Source organism: Cyrtonyx montezumae, unplaced genomic scaffold (assembly GCF_038088225.1).
Source record: "Cyrtonyx montezumae isolate F1298 unplaced genomic scaffold, pur_monq_1.0 scaffold_8, whole genome shotgun sequence".
NCBI classification, from domain to species: Eukaryota; Metazoa; Chordata; class Aves; order Galliformes; family Odontophoridae; genus Cyrtonyx; species Cyrtonyx montezumae.
Window position 1 is genome coordinate 58,236,064 of NW_027072089.1, and position 24,494 is coordinate 58,260,557.

The following is a 24,494-nucleotide window of genomic DNA, read 5'->3' on the forward strand; positions in this document are numbered from 1 at the left end:
AATAAAGCAGGTATTTTCTGGTTCTGTTCTTACTACGTGTTGATTGTACAAGTTAACTCAAAGGAGCATAGGGAGTAAAAAGTCAGTGTTAAATGAAATTAGGTATCTCAATACCATAAAATTAGACAGCGAAATGCAACTTGTGGAAGCTCCCAGAAGAGGACCCTTAACTCTGTGCACCCTTAGCTTCCTTATACCATGAACAAAAAAGAAGGTGATACAAAGCACTTAAAAACCAAACGTGCTCTATGCAGGTCATTCTGAAAGTAATGCTTCCTATTTATTGCCATGGAAATTATAACTGATACAAAGAACACAATAACTCCATTTGATAAAGCAAATTCTCTACTACAAAAAACACTATTTTTCAACACAGTCATAACCATTTACTATGCATATTCAACAGCAACAAACAAAACCTCTCTACATTTAGTGGTGCAACAGCTGTGTGGCCACCCAGAACATGGCTTGAATTTCATATCACTGTCACTGCTGCTGAAACATCCCACCCACCACCTCTCTGTGCTCACATCCACTGTTTCATCTCCAAAAGCATTCAGCAAGTGCTGATGAATGTCAAGAGTGCCATTTTTACACATGGAGGAATTCAATGTCACACCTTTGGCTCCATCTACACTTTCATGTTAAGTTGCCATTCTGTCAGACTGCCCCTCTGCTGTTATCAGTCACATGGCAACAAAATAGGATATTGGTGGGAAGGTTTAATCTCTGCTGCTATAGCACCACCATCTGCCTCTGATGTTGTGGGCCAACACAATAAAATGGGAGGCACTGTTTTCAGAGCAGTTCTCATACGCACAGTTTAGTATATGGCTAAACTCATATCTGTACCTTGCTGCACAGCAATGCTTATAAAAGCTTTGTGTGACCAGAAAAGTAGAGCCTGCAAAGCACAGTAACTCCATAGTCTACTGTTTATGGCACCCAGGTGAGATTTTGACTTTAATAGGAGAAACTGTAAAATGTCAAGTTTCTGTGCTCTGACTGCGTTATTCCAATAGTCATAAGTACCAGGCACCTCCTTACCACTTCATCTGCTGGAAATATCTTGAAGAAATACAGTGCATTTTAATAAGGTCTTTTTCTTCTATCAAGTAACAGCAATCCACGTTGGGTAGAGCTGCTCTTGGTAGCATTCACAAAAGCAGATTCATAAATATCCAGTAAATGGAGCCAACTGAGACCAAAATGGAGCTGACTTGAGTGTTTAGACATTCTTAAAAGCAGGCAAAAACTCCATGAAGTGGATTTTTTTTTTTCCCAATCAGTGTTTTGGTCTTCAATGTGCAATTCTGGCTTAAACCCTCAGTAGAAGCATACAACATACACTGCACTGAGCCTATAAACCTGTTAAAACATCTTTGAAGCAATTTCTCCAGATGGCTATTAGATCGCAGAACAGAAAAAAAAAGGATTTGGCTAATAACTTTTCATTTTGTTCATTACAGCCACTTCCACAGCAGCCAATTGTGATTGTAAAATTAGAACTGGAATTTTACGTTTGGTGATTAAGCAGAACAAGCAGTTGCAGCATGATAAAAGAAAGACATGGTTTCAGAAATACCTGGCAGATACTCATACTCAGAAAACATCAGGGTTGTTTTTTTTTTCAGATTTAAGAAATACAGAGTCAGGCACTTAAGCTCACTGTATAGCACACTGGGAGAATTAAGTGCCTCAGGATGGGCCTCAAACATAGCTGACATGCTGGGGATGGTTACAGCCAGGGCAATGAGCCATCCCAAGAGGAGTACATCTTAAATCCACCCTTCTCAGGGCTTAGGCAACACTTTGTAACTTCATTCTCACACAGAACAATGGCTGTTCTGAAAATGCCCACACTTCACTGTACTTCACTCTTCTCAAGTAAACCTGGAACATAGTTATGCTTATTTTTCCATACTAATATTGGTTAAAACACCAATTCATCCCTTCTCCTCACTGACACAGATAGTCACATATAGCACAGTTTTGTCAATAAACACCAAGTAAGAAGCCAACAAAGTGCCATTTTCAATCCCCAGACATTATTTCCACCAGGGTAAAAACTGAGCAGGACACTTAAGGATAGTACTCTGTACTTTGATATTTTTGGCAAGGCAGAAGTTCCTCCCTCAAAGTCCAAAAGCAAAGGACGTAGAAAAAAAATCACAATGACAATTCAGAGAAGTGACATCTGTTTGGATCTCACTTCTAATTTTTGAATAATGACTGCAGAAATTATGGCCTGAAATACTATCTCAAGCAGTATTATCCAGGATCACAGCCCTTCTGACAGTGCCAAGCAAGCTGTAGAGGTTGCATCCACTCTGCAGTAATGTGCAAACCCTGACAACAAGTTTATGAGATGAATGCTGGAACTGCACCTCAAGATGTAAGTATATATTGGGGGTTTGCAAAACTCATTTTGTATGTGACATGTCTGAGGCAATATTATTACACTTGAGGGTGACACTTTCCTTCTGGGAAATTAATCCTTCTTAGAAATTCAGACTTGTAGGCAACAAATTTGGGCAGGATTTATACAGTCCCTTGGACATGCATCTAAGACTTCCAGAATAACATTGTCAGTCAACACGAATCACCAGATTTACCACAGAGTACTTTCTCCCCTTTACATCTACACTAAGGATATGCTATTATGTTTGAACTCATCTGTGGTTGGAAATGCAAGCTGTCTTTGCAAGGCGATTATAATACCATCTGCAGAGCAGTAGAAGTTTGAGCAACAACATTTAAAGTTTCCTTCTCTGGTTCACATAACCAGTTGAGCCATTGAACTAGCTATGAAATTATGCCCTGTTGGTTCATCCGCAGGAACAAACATGAACTTTTAGACATAAAAGCAAATGCTTGCTGTTCAAAGGAACAGACTGCAAGCCATGACTAATTGGCAACTTGTTGCTTTAAAGTCCTCCTAGCAGTGCCTGTAGCAAGGGGAAACTAAAAAGAATAAGGCTAACAGCAAGAACAAACCACAGAATTATTTGTGTAAAGATCGTTAGGGAGTTTGTCTTGTGTTCTAATTATTTAATTAATAAAAAACAACACAAACAATCAACCTTCCTTTAAGAAAAACATTAGTAGCAGAACCACAAATTGCTTATCATGGTCTAACCATCAGGGAAGCAAACAGGAAACATGTCAACACAATGAAAGCACATTTGATATGAGGGAACACTTATGCTGTAATTGGAGGCACGTCTTATGCAACCATGAGTACTACCTATGCATAAAATGACTGTGATAATTGCAGTTGTAAAAAGAAGAGTAGCTTGAGGTCTTGATCAGTAAAGGTGGATGTGTCAGGAAGGGAAAGTCAGGGCCTCATGGTTGCACTTTTCTGTCCTTTCATCTAAAAAAAAAAAAGGAAAAACATTTTCTCCATTTTCTCTTCCCAAGCTACAAAGGCAGGAGTTTATCACATTGTCAAGAAGACTTCCAAAAGCAGGGACAAAACCACATAGGTCAGAAGAGTTTTTACACTGTCAACCCAAATAACTTCTTACTGATGTTAATGCTATCGTCATTAATCATTATCAAAATTAGCAACTGCAGCATTCCTAAATTTTAGTAGCTCAGACACAGCTGTTTGAAAAGACTGCATGAAAGTCACTGGTTAAAAATCATCTCTTAAAATTTGCTTATGGACAGATTTCTTCCAGAGTGGTTTAATCACGTGAGAATTCTCAACTACAGCATCAATATCGACAAATAAACATACGGGCTCTTTTATATAGAGAGTAAGCAATTGGATCCAATCTTCTCTGATTTGCAAGTTAGATTTTTTTTTTCTTCCCATAAGCGAGTAGAAAAATGTAGGGGAAGGTGAAGAACCAAAACAACTGGAAAGCCAAAATAACAGGAAAAAAAAATTTCCTACAAAGCCACATACATAGCACCCACAAAGTAATGGCAGCCACATTTATAAGAGAGTTATTTATGATGCAGTGCAAGAAAAGAAACCAACATTTATGTGAAACATAACAGTGCCCAATCAGCAATAAACTGAGCCATCAAAAGGATGGAAGACAGTTTTAGATAATTCTAAATACATATGCATGTACATATATACACAGCTGTGAAAATCAGCACCAATCTTAGTCTTCTTACCTTTCTTTATTTGCTTTTCATTTTGTTAACAAGAGCTAAAAATAATTCTGATAATCACTACTGCTTGCTACTCTTGATTTTCTCAATTGGATTTAAGGCCTTCAAATCAGAGTCAATAAAAAACTGCTTGCCTAAACAAGTCTTGGGATTGATTGTTTAAACTAAACAATTGACATTTAGGCAAATAATTCACTGAACATGATTATGCCTTTATAGCAAATACATATACAAATGTAAGAAAATATTATGAATGACAAATTTTTCCCACTTTGCCAGAACTAAGCCTTTCCTTGAAACCTACAGATATTCTTAAAGAAAATAGTGGACCCAGTGCAGGAGTTTGTTTACCACTGCAAAACCCAGATTTGGTTTCTAGTAGTAGACTGTTTCAAATTGAGACTGTCACAAGCTCTCCTTTTCCAAATGGTTGTGACAATGAATCTTCCTGCTCTGTTTTAAAGAATAAATTAAATCTTTCTTTGTCAACATGGCAAAGTTTAATAACGAATACAGCTCCCAAGCACTTCTTCTTGTGATAATTTAGACTGCTTGATTGGAGATCTTTCACTCCCCAGTCATATATTTTCTTGTTTCATCATCTGAATTTTGAAGGATTTGAATGAACTTAGAAGCTGTGCCATTAATCTTCTTAACATTCGGGAAGCAGGCTAACATAATGAATCCACCCTTGATACATACTGTGTCCTCACCACAGCTTAATTATAAGTAGCCAGAGAACTTCTCCAGCTTAGTGTTTTACCATAAAGTAAACAAAGCTCTTAGAGGTTATAATGTCAATCCTTCTGTAGGTTATTAATTAGCCTGTGATATGTGGTACATCGGATAACATATTGTCTAATGGATGTGAGCAAAACACAGGAAGATGAGGACTAAAAGTCATCAACAATTTCTTGTCTTTGAGAATTAAGAACAGAATGTAGCAGTTTACGGAGTTCAGAAATCTCAGGCTACTTATTCTATAAAAATGAATATCGCCTAGGCAAAATAAGAATCTAAGTAAATGTGGATTTGGCACTCTATTTAGGAATCACAACACAGATAACCAGGGGGAGATTTACAGCAATAGTTAAAGATGCAATTTCTTCAGGGGAGAAAAAAAAAACAACACTCAATCAGCTCCTTAAACTTTCTACAGTTAAGAGTCTGGATAAGAAGGTAAATTAAAAGAAAATGCCTTATTAAAAGTCTCTGCTAAAGTCTGCGTAATATATTCCTGTTACCAGTATAATCCTTGGATCAAGCCTTCTTATTCCAACTACAGATTATTTCAGCAGTAATTTTACATACTGTCAGGGGGCTTTTAGGATGCCATGATCATATCTGTTTTTCCTGATTACAAGATTACATTTTTGTTATCTGCAATAACTAAGGCTAAAGGAAATAAATGCATTTCCAAATGACAATACCTTCAATTAAAACATAAGTACCCCTCGTTTCATAGGCCTCACTTTTTGCTAGATGAGTTAAAATTAAGCTGATGCTAGGCAAAAGCACAAAGCAAGTAAAATGCCCCAGGAAGTTCTCTAAAGGTATGGAACACTGAAGATACCAAGAAATAAAACTGATGCCATACTCATCACAATGCAGATAAATTATACATCAGGAGCGATACACTGCACTTGTGAATTCAAGCCCTTCAAACAGTATCAAACAGTAAGAGGATTTGTACTTTAGATGTTACTTTCCTATACTGTGTGAGCAATTTAATACTTCAATAGAATATAATAAAGCTTTTCCTGTTTTTGCAGGCCAATAAATATTTTACTTCGATTTCAAAACTATGTAAAGCCAATTTTTAGTGGAACTGCTCAGTTTATGACTGTGTTCTTCAATCTATACCCAGGAATTTCCATTGAGTTTGTATGAACTATACTATCCCTCAAAATAAGTAATTAAGAAACTGCTGCCATGCAACAGCATTCAGAGGGAAGTAGGCTAATTTACCACATGACAAAGGCTTCCTTGTCTTAAAATAGACCAGTAAGAAGAAAAAAATATTGAAGTAAAAGAGAATGAAGTTGAGATAGGTATTTAAGACTGTGGGGGCAATACTATGGAGCAACAAAGTTTATCACACCGGTTTTGCCTTGACACAACAAAAGCACAGAAAGCAATCCCAGGGCTTTCCCCCGGTGGCAACTAAGAAAGAAGCCAGCAAGTTAGTCTTGTAGAACTCACCCAAAGCCACCTTCCAGAAACAAAGCCGTCTCACTAGGGCATAGCGCATACCAAAATTACTGACCCCTGCTTTACAGCAATCCTAGGTTTGGTGAAAATAATCAGAAGGGCTATATTTATTAGAAGATCATTGGTGACAGAAGCTGGAATCTAAGTTTCCTGAGTATTTGAAATATTGTAGTAATTATAGAATAATACAATTCATGGTTTAAATTATTATTGATGGTCAAGAAACAACTAAAAAGTGTTTAAGTTATGTTATATTCAGGTAAGTAAGAGTTTATAGATAAGATAGGTTATCATTATAACCTGTAAAGCAAAAGAATTATATACAGACAAGCAACCTATTAGCATCTGATTCCCATAATCTTTTGGATAGAAAACTTACAAACAAGATTTGTGTGAAGTCAGACACAAAAATGAAAGCATGAGCTCAAAATTCAGTGCTGCAATTGCCAAGAAACCATAGTAATTCTCCCACTCAACAATGAGAGACTAAGTCTGGCTTGTGGGTCACAATGTAATAAAAGCAATAGGATTAAAGAATCAAAAGGTTGACCAAACTGAGAAGAGAGTCTAAGATTATCATTAACGGGATGCTAGCGTCACAAAGGTACGTGCACACAGGTATCAGACACGATATTAAAAAACACCATAAAAATAAAATAGATCTGAACAATAAATCAGCATCTGTCACTACAGTAAAGATGCCAAAACATGAACTGATTTCCCCAAGAAGTAAACCTAAGGTCTGTCCATTCTATCAGAGCAGGGAGAAGTAGAGGATAAGATGAAACCACAATCATATATCTACTCAGAATCACCTCCAGAAAAAGCAGCAGCAGCAAGCAGTAATAAGCCAGACTGAGGAGGCACAAAAGAAAACTTTTTAATTGAAACTGAAAGAAACTACAGCAGTAACTGCAAGGGACAATAATGAAATATTTCTGTAACTGAGCAAGATACTACTTAGTGGGTCCATGCTAGCTGAGGGGCTGTGGAAGCTGCAGGAGAAGAGATTTTGACTGTAACTGGAAACAAAGAAAACTAAACAGAAGACCAGCAGTAAGACAAGTCTTTGATAAAAATTAAACAGGTTAAAAAAATCCACACATTATGTTCTATAATAATACATGATTATGTTGAATACTATAAACACTTCATTGTTTAATTGAGAACTGTTAAAACAAGTTTTTATGTTTGGAAAATTATCAATATTTGTTAAGTGGAAAGCATGTGCTTTTGTTTTCTCTCCTCTTCAAGATGCTGAATAGATTAAAGGAAGGAGTACAGGGAGGAGAGAGAATACCAGTTGTGCTCAGAATTAAGTGTTCTCCCAAATCCAGAGAATACTTAATGGTTCAATGACACCCATGCCTTTCCAGTGACATCACTGGAGACCCTGGGACCAGTGCTGATCCGTTGGGGCAACCCTAAGCCCAGGCACTCATGGAACACCAGCCCATGTTAGTCTAAAGTTGCTTCCTCTGATTTTTCAGATATTTTCTATTTAGCTCTATTATGAATAACACAATAGAAAATAACTCTCAAAGTGTTTGAATAGGAAGGGGTAAATATTCCCCTGCTAGCAGCTGGCATGAAGTATTTTGTGGCAAACCTGCAATGCAGATGAACCATTTCCAGATCTGTGGAGAAACATAACAAATGTTTTGGTGCTGCAGTTCTAGGCAAAGGCTGTCAAAGGGTAAGGCATTTCAGCTGCTGTCTAGGAACTGTTCATCAAAGACTTCAGAATCTGCAAATAATATTACCATCACTCATTTGTGTATCTCCAAAAACTTCTCAGCTTCACTGCACTAAATAAATGATAAAGAAATAAAAGAAATAAAATAGTAATAGAAGATTCTTGTTTGAGATGTACGTATTTTATGCTATTCAGAAATAACACATGGTTCAGGCTTTACCAAATAAGCTATATGGGAATGCCTTAAACCAAGAATCATCTTGAAAGCGAGCAAAAGATAACTGAACTGGTTTCATTGCTGCAGAAACAGATTTCTCAGCAAGTAGCTAACATCCTTTTTATCCAGACCTTAGTACAGGAAAATAGTCTTCCAGACTGAATGAAAACGCAATATATATGACTAACGCCATATTTAAATCTTATGCAGCTACTTTCTAACATTATTTCAGCAAAACAAATTATTTAAAAATGTATTAATGCCCCATAATTGAATTCTGTGCAGTTTTTAATTTTTTCATTGTTTCTTTGATCATCACTCATTCATTTCACATCACTGATTCAACACTAAACTAAAGCAAATGAACCGATATGGAAAAATATCTAAGAAGAAGAAAAATATTAGAAAAGATATTTTCCCCTTCAGAACATGCAGGTCAGAGTTAGACTAATCAAACAGTGAATTTGTATGTTAGGTCTGACTTGTCTAGAACTTCCTTGAAATACTTTAGTTTACATTTTATGTAACGAACTGATTGTGCTGACTTTAGATCAAAGGCAAAAACCAGAGTGTATGCTGCCATTTGCTGCTTTCTCCAACAGTAGAACTACAAGACAAACAAGATGAAAAAGAACAGCTAATCATATTTAAATTAAGTGAATACTGGATGGAAGCCAGTCTCAAACAAAGAAAGCCAACTTAAGCCACTTCATCTCGCTGTACATGACTTTCATACATTTAAGCAAAAGACAAAAAGATAAGTCCTGACAGAACTTGCAGTGCATCTGGGATAGAGGATGTATACTTTATACCGAACTTCAGCCTGGAAAATTTCCAAAACTTTCAAATTAAACTTCGTGAAGCAAGTTTCTGTGATTAACAAAGCTCTAATGCCAGTGTTTCCATTAGAGTACAACTGAAGCACTAGGAATAAGTGTCAGTGAACTTACCACTAAGTAAGAACTTTTAACACAAATGCAATTCTTCTGCGCTTCACTCATCTCCACGGGTGCACTGAAACATTTAATTTCTCCAGGTTAAAGGATAGATATCAAGTGGGATCAAGTGCACCCTCAGCAAGCATGCAGACAAAACTAAACTGTGAGTAGCGCAGCTGATACAATAGAAGGGAGGGATGCCATCCACAGGGACCTCGACAGACTTGAGAAGTGGAACCATATGAACCTAATAAAGTTCAAGAAGGACAAGCGTTGCACCTATATTGGAGCAGTCCCAGATAGATGTATAGACTAGGAAAAGAACTCTGAGAGTAGCCTTGCAGAGAAGAACTTGGGGCCCGCAGTGCACAAAAAAACCACCAAAAAGCCCAACAAGTGTACACAAGCCAGCAGTGTACATTTGCATCCCAGAAAGACAACTTCACCCTGGGCTGCCTCAAAAGAGAGATAGCTAGTAGGATGAGGGTAGTGACCACCCCCCTTCTGCCCTCATAAGGCCCCATCTGGAATACTGTGTCCAGGCCTGGGCCCCTCAGTACAGAAAGGATGCAAAGCTGTTGGAACAGGTCCACAGGAAGGCCATGAAAATGATCAGAGTGCTGAAGCACCCCTTCTATGAAGAAAGACTGAGGCATCTGGGCTTTTTCAGCTTAGGAAAGAGAAGGGTTCAGAGAGATGTCACTGTGGCCTTCCATACTTGAAGGAAGCTCCTATAATTAGGAGTGACACTGACTTTTCACACAGGCAGAGAGTGATAAGAAAAAGTAGGGACTGCTTTAAACAAAAAGAGGGGAGATTTAGACTAGATATTAGGAGGAAATTTTTTACTCACTGTAGCAAGGTGATGGTACATGTTGCTCAGAGAAGTTGTGGATGCCCTGTCCCTGTAGGCATTCCATCCCTAATGGCTGGATGGGATCCTAGACAACCTGATCTAGTGCGTGGCAAACCTTCCTACAGTTGGACGTTGGAACTAGATGGTCTTCAAAATTCCTCCCAACCTAAGCAATTCTACGATGCACAACTAACTTTCTAAGCCTAAGTCTGTTCTACCTTGCATACGTGCTACCCACAGAGACACAGTCTAATTAGGAGGCATGGTACCACTGATGTGTTTTAACTCCCCATGCATTTTCTTACCCAGTAGCAACTGCAAAGCTTCAGGAGGGCCACATCAATAACAGCGAAGTTCCTGCTGGCAGCTTGTATCAAGGGGAGGATTTGCAGAACTAAAAGGTCTCTCTACTTCCAAACACAGAGTCTCTCTCAAATGAGGAGAAACTTCATATGAAACTCTACCTGAAGGTCAGTCCTGCTGTGTTTTCTTCTTGTTCAGGAGCTCCCAGGCATTTCGCTCTCTTCATCATAGAAACTTCTCTATGTACACAGCCAAATCCCAAAAGCAAGACTAGAATGTCATCAGGTTCGCACCTTACATAATAAGACCTCAAGAGCTATTCTCCCTAGCATGCTTTTTGTGTTAAAATTACAACGCCAGCAAAGAAAGTCTACAAAATCCCTCAAATCCCAGGAGATTGGATAAGAAAACAAAGGAAGAAGAGGAAAAAACAAAAATATCGTGAATTGCGGGCTGAGGAGCCAAAGGCTCTGGTGCTGTGGTGCATTGGGTCATATTCCAGTGGGAAACAGGCCTGTTCAAATGGGACTGCCTGTGTTTCATAGACACAAGGAGCTAATCTTCTTAGCCAAAGAATACTTCAAATGCCCTTTACATTGCTCAGGCTAATAATACACAAAAATTGTGCAGTAAAGGCAAAAGTTGTTCCAGCACAGTAGGTTTTTACTAATGTGACAACGAATGTGGAAAAAATGTTTTGGTTTTTTCAAATGTTTATGCAATCATATCAGAGCTCCAAGTAACTAGCACGAGGATTTAGAAAATTCAGACATTATGCTGAAATCTGGCTCAGCAGCTAGTATAGAAACTTCTAGGCTGACTTGTATTGTGAAGGTGTTAAAAACATGTTAGAGCCTGTACTAATATGATTTTTTATGAGTAACAGATAGCTAGTAAAGTACAGTTCTGTACAAATACACACATCCTATACTTCTATACACACACAAACAACACAATTCCCACTACATAACCTGGTGAGCTTCACTTCTCCTCTCACTGGTGAGCATTTTCTTTCTGCTGCTTTTTGAACTGCCTTCTCAGCGTAATCAGTCACACTGAAATAACAGCAGCTGGGCAAGAAGCAATGCACGTCATAGCTGGCTTCAAGTTATCTCCATGCTCATGTCAAAGCCTCTCTTTCATTCATTAGATCCCTCTCCTCATCAGCTCATAGGCAGAAATATATAGAGGCTAATAATCTTTGGTAAGTTGCTTATTAAAGCCTGGTTGCACTTAGGCAGTGGTCAGAAATTATTAAGAGGAAGTGACAACAAAAACACAGCAGCCTTGTTTCAAAAGGAAATCTCGGATTAGAAGCATGAGAGATTTTCTTTAATACCAGTAGTCCCTTCTGGTAATTCAGATGTGGGATCATGAATGCTTACACATCTATGAGATAATGAAACAAAACTCAGGGCAGGGTTTATTATACTCCACAACATTAACTAAGAGAATTAAAGGAGTTTCTCTAATACACAAATTTGCCATATATTAATATGAGAGACTTTTATTAGCCAGAAGTCCAGCACACAAAGCAAGCAATACATTGTGATTAGAGTATCTACATTCTTTAAAAATGCTCCAAAATAATATATTGAATCCAGAACATGGTTTCTGGTTCTATGAATGCCATTATGATTGGATCTCTGAGCCTGTAAGCAGTTACCTGTCTGGAAGCCAGTTAGCATACTTTAATTTTAACTGCTATGTGGAAGGAGGATATCTCAAGGAAGCAGTAATAGTTATACTCTGTTTCTGAAAGAGGCTTATTTCCAGACTTGACAGAAATAATTAAAGAAGTAGACTATCAGGGAAAGTAAATACCACAACAGAGGTAAAAGTCTCCAAAATGGAGGAGTTCCACAAATTGAATGGGATGACCCACTTGGTCAAAATTCTCCTCTTGGTTAAATGTTTATGCTACGATGGCAATCAGGAAATGAAAAGTGACAGAGGGCAATGGAAAATAAGTGAGACAATCAGTACAAATCAGACTCTTTTGACAGAACCAGAAATTTACATGAAAATATAAACAGTAGATAGCCTGAAATAAGAGAGGTTGAACTTCAAACAATCTTCATTTTGTATAACCTGGATACTATCGAGAGTATATGCTTCAGCATATAAAATAAAAATAACTGGTCATTTTCATTTTACTGCAGATACAGTTAATGATTCCACTTCTCACTGCTTTATGATTTCAAGTACACAGTGAAAAGGAATGGGGATAAGATGAATACTGAAGAATCTGATAGTATCTGAAGTATTCCCCCTTCAACAAAGCAAATGCTCCATTTACACTGCCACACCTTTATGAGCCACTGTCAGATACACAGAGAACTATTAACACTTCTTATCAAAACAGCAAATGCACAAATCAATTGCACATTGCAGATCAGAGATCATAGCTGTTCAGGCAGTTTCCAGTTTGTGTTCAGACCATTGCTCACAGAGCAGTGTCTACAGATACACAGGGATAGCCGAAGAAGCTTTTGATTTTCCAGATCTGAGATGCTAAAGAGATGCGTGGCTGTGCCTCTCCTTCTAAAAAGGTGTGTACAGAAGGAGTTTGGAGGTGGCATACTTTAGCGAAAGTCATTAAGGATATGTTTGCTGCCTAAAACAACTTGCACTTTCCACAGATACAAAGAGCTTCATTAAAAAATCATTACTTTCGTTACAGTAAGAGATAATAGAATCAGCCAGCAGCTGAAGGCAGCCAACTGAGAACAAAATCTCCTGTTCTGTTGCTGATCATAAGTAAATCAAAATTTGCCAAGGAAAACTACCTTTTGTTTAAATACAGCATGAACAACAACAGAAAAAGGCACCTTCACACTGAGAGTCTTCCAAAGCTCTGATGATCTCTCATATTTCACACTGTTGTGGGCCACTAGTGAACTCAATATTATCAGAGAATAGGAGTCAGAAAGATGCCATCTCTTTCAAGAGAATTCAGTAAGGAGAGACCAAAGCTGTCTTGCAGAAATTTATCTCCCTCTCCTTCCTCTCATCAGTATTATAACGTTGTTTGAGTGCCAAACATGGACTTCTAGCGCATTTGTGTTTTCTGCCTTTTACTTTTTTTTTTAAGTTTTTTTTTTTTTACTTGAGTATGGAAGAAGTGAAAATGAAAAAAAGAAAAAATCCTAAGTGGAAGAAAAACAGTCATACAGAAACTTGAATTTCATGGCTAAAAGGCTTCCAGAAATGTTTTCCAGGCATTAAGTCTGGCATCGTAATTGTTAATGAAAGTTTTTTTTTTTAGGTGCTATGCTGTTATTCTTCTTCCCCATTCTGTCCAGTACTCTCAGTATCATGTACATTTCTCTTGCAAGAATTTACTCAGTCACAAGACAACTATGTAAATCAAATCAAATGTTCCTGCTAGGGTTAAAAATTCCATTTTCGTGCACAGTGGAACTGTAGCTGGACATCCAAATGCAAATTCTCTAATCAGCAGTACAGTGACACCTAGTCCATATACACTCTTTTCCTACATACAATATCAGATGACTTCAACATGGTTACAAATTCAGATAACTCACTAAGGTGACTTCACTGTGATTCCCTGAGGTAGCATTTCAAGTTTTAACGGCAGGAGAACAGTCTTGTGTCTTATCAGGAGGCTGCATATTATTTCTCTGGTTCCAAGGATGACAAATCTTTAGTTAGCCTGCCTGTGCAAGTTCCATCTTTGATTAAAGATGTTCGCATTAGAGGATGCTAAGGAGTGGAAGGATTTTAACTGTCTTGATTCATTACCTTATACATGATATTCCTGCTGATTTACATGTACAAATATTGCAGTTTCTCTATGAACGATCACTTCCACAAACCACATCTAGACTTGTTCCACTGTGGCAGCACCATCCACTAAGCCTCACCACACTCCCCAGTCACGCTCTCATTTGTGTTCTTTCATCATTCAGTCAATCAGTATATAAAAAAACTGCCACAAAGTGGAATTATGCCACGTGAGGATTGATCCAGTGCCTGCAGGACACTAAGCCCAAGAAGCAGAGAATCCCTTGATATACTGATATCATTAATAATGTTTAGAACTCAGTCACAGCTGTAGCTCTTAAATACAGAGAAACAGATTCTGTCTGCTAGCAATACTTTATATCATAATACGTGTATTGACAAATTCAGCCATTTAAAAGCAACTAGAAGCTTTCTAATTGCCTTTATTTATTGACTGAGCAACTGCATTAAACAATTGATTTTCAGACCGTAGCAGGCAGAACTTGAGTACAAATGAAAAGGATTTAACGAAATGAAACCTTGCTTCTTAAAACATCCAACATCATCGGGAAGTTCCATGTGACAAATTTCCAAATAACAGAGCTCCAGCTTTCATTATAGCCCATGGACAAGGCCACTTCTAAGAAAGAAAGGCAAGTGACAGTTTCAGGCTCTCTTCCTCTCCCTGCTTTCCCCAGAAATACACTATTCTTTTATTTCCAGAGTAGAACCAATATGTTTTTCACATCAGAAAAAAAAAATCCTAAAGCATAAAGAAAAAAATCTGATATGACAAGCACTGCAAACACAGTTAACAAGCTACTTTAATTATCCTCCTAAGATTTTCCCATTTGTACTCTGATCATCATCATCTTCACAAACTTAATTATGCTTCATTTGTTCATTCTACACTCATCTCAGTAAGTATTCCAGGTGGAAAAGAGGTGTCTGTTTGTAAGAGACACCTCAAATGATTGTTATATATTATAAAATAAAAATACATATTGTGTAGAAAAATAAAGTTACATATAAATGAATATTTCAGCAATGCGATTATTAAGTAGTAGTAAGTCAGGGCTGAAAAGCAAAGCTTGCTGCCTGCCTTGCCTGAACAGACATCAACCTAAAGATTATCACTGGGCAGATGACTGAAGAAATCAAGAAGATCATACTGCTATCATTTGCATTTTGAAGATTAGTATTAATAAATTCTGGTTCCTCAGCAGAAGAAACCTTTCCACAAACTTGACCTTTGAGAAAGTCACAAAGAACAGCTGGGAATAAATGTGCTCTGTAAGTCAAGTACTGAGATACTTATGCAGTTACTACTTACAATTTATGCACTGCTAACACTTTTAAAGTCAATAGGAATTATTGCATTATGATTGAATACAGACCATGTAAACCCTAGTACATCATAATTTAAGGACTGACTAGCTGTTTCGTCTAACATCTCAGAAGTTAGAGATTTGCTCATTTGCAAAACCAAACTTAGTTTATTTTTTGAAATACATATAATTAATTTTACTTAATCTGCTGAGATGCACAACTTTTGCCCCACGTTCTCATATTTTTACTTCGAGCACAATGTCTCAGAATCTAAAACTACATAGAAGTGGTCATCCTTTACACACTGACCTTCAAAACTCTGATGCAGTAATCACATAAAATAAAGTTTAAAAAGCATCAAGGGTTTTTTTTTTATTTTTAAGAAAAAGAAACAGTTACAAAATCGTCAAAATTTCAGTATGATCTATTCCATGCCTTACCTGAACCAAATTCCATCCTTTTAGAGATTCAGCAATGATAGAAGTAACGGATGCACATACACCACCAAAAACCATCAGATGATTAGGTCCATATTTTATTGCATCATAGAAGGCTTTAAGTCCTTTTGCATTGTCACACTGGAAAAAAAAGCAAACAAGAAAGGCAGTATTTACTATTACAAATAACATAATTTAGTAAGAAATAAACCACTGAGCAGGGAGAAATTTGAAGGGCAGCAATTAAATTTTGTAACTTATAAAATCTTGTGGCAAAAACATGAAAAACTTGAGTACTCTGCTCTGGAATCCTAACAGGCTGAATTAAAATCAAGAATATTTCTCCTTATGTCATTCAAAACCTCTAATGTTTCCTTCCTAAGCCAAAGCTGGAATATCTGAATTGTGATATCACCTTCTGACAAAGAATTAAAAAAAATATGACAAACTTTCAACATTCAGAGATACCATCTCCCAAAACAGGATTTGGATGTCAGTAGAACTTCCACAATTGGAGGAAAGTTTGACACCACCCCTCGTGTCCGTAAAGCAAACTCCATGTCTAACAAGTAACTTCTCCCCAACGTCCAAAATCAATGCTCAGGATATATATAGTATATATTTTGGACTGATTGGTAATATGTTTAGTCAGTGATACATACATGTACAGTAGAGAGTTTGTCATTTAGAAAGACAACACAAATCCTTAAAAAAAATCTAAATAATTATCTTTTAAAGTGCTAGGAGTTAATCTACCTGCTCTCACAGTACACCCTGCTTTGAGTAGTAGAATGGACTGAATGATCTTTTGAAGACCCATCAATGATGATCTCTTCTAGGTTTCTGATAATGAATTAAAGTTCTTTTTTTTCCCCCCCAGTTTCAAACAGCAATAGCACAAACTGAAACCAGGACTGAAAACAAATAAAAGGTGCTAGTCATTACTGAAAAAGACACATATCAGTCCTTGACTAGAGTAGTATCAATCATTCATAATAACTTATGCAGTCCTGGCTTAATTCCTGAGCTTGCAGCAAAGCATAAATAAAACATGTATCTGAAGTTCAGAATTTGATTCCAAACTGTTTTGGAAGTCAGTCTGCCAAAAGACTCTAATGGTAACTACCATTCCTGCAGTAGCTACACTTCTTTATTGGCTTTATTTTATTTTTTTTTTTGAAACAATATCCTCTGCACCCTCTTCTCTCCTGCAGTAAATCTTCCCCATTATAATCTTTACATGAACTATTGTACACCAATCTCCAATATTTCACTGCAACAATTCAATAGAATAGTTCATTTACTATCCACATACAAGTACTCATTGTTTTGCGTTCTGTTGAAAGAATAAAGATTTTGCATAAGACACTTGCAAGCTTATATTAATCTACTTACTGAATTGATATGCTAAAAGAAAAACTGTTCCATTTGTAACTTGCAAGAATAGAATTATTGCTCTTACATGTTCAGAAGGATACTGATTCCTACTGCACAAACATCAAAATTGTATAATATAGTACAACTTCTTTATCCTTATTTACAGAAAAACAAACAACATTCAGTATGGCAGAGGCTCCCTTGTCAGTTTGATGGATTGTTGGCAAGCTCACGATAAGGAGTCAAGAATGTGATCAGGCACTGTCCTCCATCCTTACTCCCCCATCTCCTACTTAAAGATCAGTCTATTCCACGTACAACTAGATTGATGTATTACTACTTTGCTTCTATAAGCAATCAAGGACAACAAAGATTTAAGTATATGAAACTACCTGAAGTCTTTTCCATCATCCAACCATTTCAAGCTGCAATGAGAGTACTGTTCTCATATCAACTTAAAACCAGACCATATAATTCATATGTTTGCATTATCACACATATCCAGTATTACACTGAATAATCATTTAGAAAAGATACATACATGAAATAAGGAGAACGTTAATAGTAAAATAACAGTTAGAAGCTGTAGCCCATGAGAAGGCTATGTGTTAGAAGTTACAAAGAAATAAAATTCTGCACTCAAGTGGCAAGGACTTACAATCTGTTAGCTGAAGTAAAATTCATAATGAAATTTGCCCTTACATCACAGAACCGAGACATTCTTTAAGTATTATTTGCCCACATAGTATTTCACACTGCAGCAAAGCCACCTTTCACAGTTGTGATGATCCCAGCAGGTCTATGGGAGGTTCAGAATTGCTGTAACATATATTTTTTCTATTCTTATTTATTTTCTCTTCCCACGTTTATAAAGATACTTACATAAGAGCAACACTTTCCCAGACACAAAGCATTTATCTCTAGAAAACATTAAAATAGGTTTCTCTTCCAATCTGTTAAGATTTGCACTGCTGAAATACGTTACCATCAGTCCAAAATACATACAACAATATTTGAGGTTCTACTGCCTAAGAATCAGTTACAAGCTGTAATTCAATAATGTGATGGAAAATACAGTGACAATAACAGGCCCCAGCAAGTGAGGAGAAGCAAAAGGCAGCTGCTGCAGACACAGAAGTGAAGGCGAGAAACTGCTTACCTTTGGTAAGCAGAGATCTCCAGCCAAATACTCTTGCTGCCCATCCTAAACCTTAAATGAGGTTTGGGATGGGGTGGATCCTGGCTCCACCCCTTCTGGTCACTCAGGTAGATTGCACACACCTGAGCTCCCCTGGGTTGCCTCTACCTTCCCACCAGGGACTCAATCACTGTTTCAGGCCATGACTCAGCATTGCCACTACATAAGCCTACTGTTTTGTCACCTTTGCACATTCATCCTGACTAATCTGAGGTCTCTCCCTCTCAGGCCACTACACTCCACTCACTAGTGGAGTCAGTCTATTCCATGGTCAAAACTGCCAAAATAGTTCAAAATATGCCTCAGAGATTAAAAAAAGGACTTGATACTGTAGTTGCCACAATTGGACAGAGGAAAAAGGGGAAAAAAAAGATAAAGTTGGGAAAAAACAGACTTTCACGTTTGTTTAATGTCACATTTCGAAACACATACCATATATAACATTCTTCCTTGAAAGCAACTGAACAGACTGTCACAAGCATTAAAAAGTAAACATTCAGATAAAGTTAATAGCTCTAAGGATCCAGAGAGATAAGCTGTTACAAAGGCTTCTTCCTGCAACTAGTCTGAAGAATATATCCCCAGACCCTTTTATAATGCAACTTCTTCAGAGATCCCAGACCCTGTTCCTGCTCATGATTATTGCCAAACCCTAACATAAGCTTAAAAGTGGGCAACACTGTTGAATGGCAGCAAGATCAGACACCACAGAAATGCCCACCCCATAACCAATCTGAATTGCTCTTACCAAGTGACAGTAACTAGTTTCATGTGTTTCATGTGCAGTGCTATGCAGAAATCTAATTACAATACAACAAAAGCATGCATAAGAACCAAAATTAATAGAAAAAGGTGAAGACTACAGAGTCCTGGATGCATGCAGATGACAACAAGCTGGCTGGGTTTATTAACTGGAGTATGACTAACAGCAATGAAGATGAAAGAATCCCTGATAAAAAGTCAAAAATTTTAACAATTAAGAATATCACCCAAAGGAGATGGTGATGTTTTTGCTCTTCTGACTAAATTGACAATAATGTCTATTTTACTGAGTTGAACTGCAGCCAGCTCACTTTTGACTCTTTGTATAAAAAGAGACAGATGTGCTGCATGGTTAAACTTGACTGCATGTTAAAATAGAATGGCTGCAATGCATTTGGCTGGAGAGATTTATTACCATAATTGTACCTTCAAGTACATGTGATTTAGTGCATGGCAGGTTTCTTTGCAAGAAAGGGTTTGAAGCTACTCATCCCAAACGCATTAATTGTTTTGCTTAGCCTCAGTCAAGAGCTGGAAATGTGTGCAAATAAAAAACAAACATAAATGAATAATTATATTAAACGTACTCCTTTCTACACTCACATGGTGCAGATTGTATAGACAATTCTCACTGAGAAACACCAGCACATCACCAAGCAAGATGTGTGAGTAGTTCTATATCTCACTGAGACAAAGACTTATTAATATCACAGATGGCACCTCACAAAGTCATAGTTTCCATTTCCAAGGAAACAGAAACACTTATTTTAATTAGGAGAACAGTCAGATGAATGGCTGCATAGGAGAGGAATTGAATGAGTTTGGGGACTCAAGTGTTAATCTTCCTGAACCTTCTTTGAAGGAGAGTCTGGCAAATAAAAACTATCATCCTCTACCAAGAAAGGAAACAGAATAAACAGGAAGAACATCCTGCCTGAAAAGTGATGATTGCACAAGGACAAGAAATCTCTCTGGAGAGTACAGCACAGCAGCAAAAACCAAAAGAAAGACCTTCTTGAATGTGTCCAAAGCACAATGGCTGCACAGAGCCATAGAAAAGTGCGCAGCCCTGAAGCTATGAGAAGCTGTCTCCTTGGAGGACTGCCTGGCAGACAGCAAGATACTAGGGTATCTCAAGGCCTCATGGCCATAGTGACACAGTGCTAATCCTCAATGCAGAGAATGAGAATTTGCATGGATCTTTTTCAAGTTTGCTGACTTCCATGACATTGACCGCTCTGAACATTTACTGGATTAGGAAGAGAATTAGTACCTGCAATTTAACTACTTTAGTTAGATCTGCAGTTTTAGAAATAGTTATGAAAATGCTTGTGAATTGATGCATGATTATATTCAGATTTCTAGTTATTGGTAGCCCAGATATTTCTCTGTTAGCCCATATTCTAGCACAACTCTACTTGTTGGAGTAAAATGAAACCTGAGGAATTGTTTTGGTGTCTGCTAAGCTTCTGAATACTTAGGTTATAAATCCCTTATGGTAGAGAAGAAATAACCCACAGCTGTCATCTGCATACTGAAATATCACACTTTTTCAAATTATATGAGAACTTCCAGCAGCACTCTGCACTGAATACCATCAAAGGAAAGCAAATGTTCATCAATATCTGATAAGACCTTTTTGAACAGGGAGAGCAGAGTTAAAAAGCATTATTTCTACCCTTCACACAATCTTGCTTAGGAACTAACTCCACATTAAGCTATGAGCATGAAAGGAGCTAAGAGATGAAGAACACCAAAATGATTTTCATTTGGATTTCATTCAATATTAAAGTCATCAAGCAACAGTGACAATTCAGCAAGGAATACATGGAAACTGTTCTGAGCTATGCCAAAGATCAACTGGATTAACATCCTGTGTCTGAGCTTACAGACAGGACATGTTTCTCCTGAGAAACTTCAAGACCCAAAAATTCCATTTGTTATTTTAATTGCTCTGGATTTCCCTTGCTTAAGTTAGTTCAGTGGTTCTTGAAACCACCACTTTGACATCCATAGCATCCTATGACAATGTAATTACTAACTGAAGGAAGAACAGCTTCCTTGTATTTGTCCTAAATCTCTTCATACCCTCCAATACACTTTCACTTCACTGCATACAGTGAAGCATCTTTATCATCAGATGTTATTTTTTTTAATTTGCAAATATATGAAAATAAATTGGATTTGTTCATAGATTAAAAATAAATAAATAAATAGTGTCAGTGATGTTCACAGGAAGCACATGTCATTGTTGGCTAGTGTAGTTCTCTGGGACCATAGAGTTAAATGCTTGCCCTGTCCTTACACGTTCCGTTGACTATCTTTTTTAAAACAAGAGATAATACCAGTACCAATTCTTTGCCTGATCCTCTATTCCTGTGTTCTATTTGAAATATATCCCACAACTATATTGGACTTCTCTACCTGAAAACTGAAATCAATTTGTCTCAAACTGCAGGCTCTTCTGTATTATTTCCCTCTCACTTTAATTACTAGCAATCAGATTTCCTTCTGATAGAGGAGTGGACACAGCAGAGGACTTAATCCACTCAGTTAAATATTTCCCTGTAAATTAATCCTCTCAAATCGACATCTTTCTATTTGTCACACTTTGGAACTTCCCCTAGCTACCCCATTACCTTGCTTGCTATACAGGGAACAGTTCACAGTGTTACCACAAAGGGACTGCTGTTTAGCATCCCATTTAATAACATCTATTTTGCCTCTGGTACCACCTGTCTCTTCATAAATCACTGATTCCACAGCAATGGTGACAACCATTTTGTCACCACTTTCTCTAACAGACAGTCTAAACATCTTTTGAAGATTTACCTTCTTCCCTGATGTCATTTACTTTTTCTTAGTTCGTTACTTTTGGGAACTGAATCCATCCAGCAAAACAGACAAAATATTGTCTCTTCTCATACAAGGAGTATGGGATATTGCTGGGAAGGTTCAGCCTCTATTGCCATACCACCAACAACCTCTGATATTGTGGGCCAACGTCATAAAATAGGAAGCACTGCTTTTGAAGCAGCTCTCATATTTTCTCCATTTCATTTTTTTTTTATTTATCTTTTTTTCACTTTAACTTAATTTTTCTGCCTTTTTAGAAGTTCCTCTAGTTTATAATTTTTACACTGGATGACTCCAGTTTAAGCACTCCAGTATAAAATAGAACTGAAGAGTAAAAAAGCAGATAAATCCTATGCAATCAAAACCAACTCTGCCAAAACCAAGTTTCCACCAACATTAAGTATGCAGTAAGACCAGAGATGAAGCTGACTTCCTCTTTTTGCACTAATTGGGGTTCAGCTTGGAAGTTGAAGCCTCTCCTCAAAGCAAGTTGAAGTCTTTCTTTGATCTGTAACTGTTACACAGACAGATATTCGGAAGGCCTTCAAGAAAAATTTTGCATGATATGAAGAGACACTCTTTCAATTATCTGAGTGTATTGGATTGGCATGGAAAGGCTTTCATAGGTGGAGTAGCCTCTGTGAGCAGAGCCCAGCTGCTGCCCCATGTCATATCAGAACCACCTCCAAAAGGGACCCAACCCTGTCCAGAGCTGAGTTGTGAACATATATAAAAACAGAGAGAAAAAATAAAATAAAAGAACTAGGAAGCTATAAACTCTCAAAGTCAACAGATTTCAGTGTATGCATAATTACCCCACAACCTCTACATCTTGTGGGACCACTTCATGGTCTTAAGGCAACGTCATCAACACAAAAGTGAGAACCAACCTCCTTCTAGGATTTTTTCCCCTCCCAGTTACTGAGGGTTCTAAATTTGTCTAGTCTCTCTAAGAGGATTATTCAGCTTAATTTTAACTGATTGTAATAATGCCTACAGTTTTTGGATGACAGCTCCTCCTTCAGTGGCTTAAGATGCATTCATAAACACAGATGGCTCACTGAACCCAAGGACCCCACTTTCAAATGCCATTCTGCTTCTCCTCTCCATGGATATGAATATGTGCCCCTATGAGTAATTTTACTGGGCCCACTGCATGCTTTTCTCTAGCTGTAACAATGATCAAATGCAGAAGTAGGGCTGTGCCGCAATGAATTTTGAAAATCAGGGAATACTGACCAAGATTTCTCATTCTAAATGTCTCATTAACATCTCATTCTGAATTGCTAATGGAAATCTAACACTGGGCCAAAGCCTTAGAGAGATCCTATTGTGCAGTATGTGCAATTAGCCAGATCTCTGAGTATAACTTATTGAGTTCTCCTGGATTATTCAAGCAAGCTGGGCCCATTGTCTAACTAGAATCAAATTGGTGTTAATTGAAATATTCCTGGGCCAGAAGGTTTCTATAGCATCCACTCTAAGTCTGATCACCTATAACATACAGTCCATTTTATTTAACTCATTCCCTTCTACATCGATCCAATAATACTAAAGATGTTTTCTAATTATCAACAATGACTAAAAAGGGAAAGTGTACACATGCAAAGTACTCCGAATTTTGTCCCAGTATCTTCCAAGCTGTGTGTGGACATTTGTATTCACAGATTTATAATAAAAATACAAAAACAAAAACACAAAAACCCCACAAACCTAAGCTTTAGTACTGTCCAGTTCTTTCCCAACATCCCAGTGCTCAGACATTTACTAGATATTTTTGAGTAGAATCGTAGAATCATTCAAATTGCAAAAGACCACTAAGATCATCTAGTGCAACCCCCAGCCCATTGCCATCGTGTCCACTAACCATGCCCCTCAGTGCCACGTCATGTTTCTTGAACACCTCCAGGGACAGCGACTCCACTCCCTCCCTGGGCAGCCCAGTCCAGAGCCTCACCACTCTTCCAGAGACGAATTTTTTCCTAATATCCAACCTGAACCTCCCTGGCACAACTTAAAGCCATTACCCCTTGTCCTATCCCTAGTTACAAGGGAAACCAATATTTTTCTCATTTCTCCTTTTTCCTTCCTGTATAACCTAAACCACTGTTGTTAAATTTTATGGAAGTAAGTGGAACTATGGAAAAGCATAGTGGTTTGGAGATACACAGTAGGAAAATGAAAATATTGAAAGGTGCTTTAAAAATAACAACAACAACAACAACAAAACAAGTAAATAACACATCCCGATCTTGAGAATAAGGTGGCTCAATTTTCTTAATCTTTTCTATTTATTTTTTTTTTTACCAAAGTTCAATATCACAGTGATTTCTAATAAAGCAGGGAATTAATTTTAATTATTCATCAAGACAAAAATATCTCTGTTCTTTACTTGCAGCAAGAGGCTTTTTAAAACTCCCTTAGGAAATCAGTTGT

At 37.4% G+C, this 24,494-nt stretch overlaps 1 protein-coding gene across 1 annotated transcript in view; it reads right to left on the reverse strand.

Moving 5' to 3' along the window:
* The window catches only part of GABBR2 (gamma-aminobutyric acid type B receptor subunit 2), a 443,392-nt gene that overhangs the window by 327,424 nt on the left and 91,474 nt on the right, over nt 1-24,494 (reverse strand). Inside the window, exon 2 of the mRNA XM_065753547.1 lies at nt 15,869-16,006. Coding sequence (XP_065609619.1) covers nt 15,869-16,006 — 138 coding nt within the window. The remainder of the gene's footprint in view (nt 1-15,868; nt 16,007-24,494) is intronic.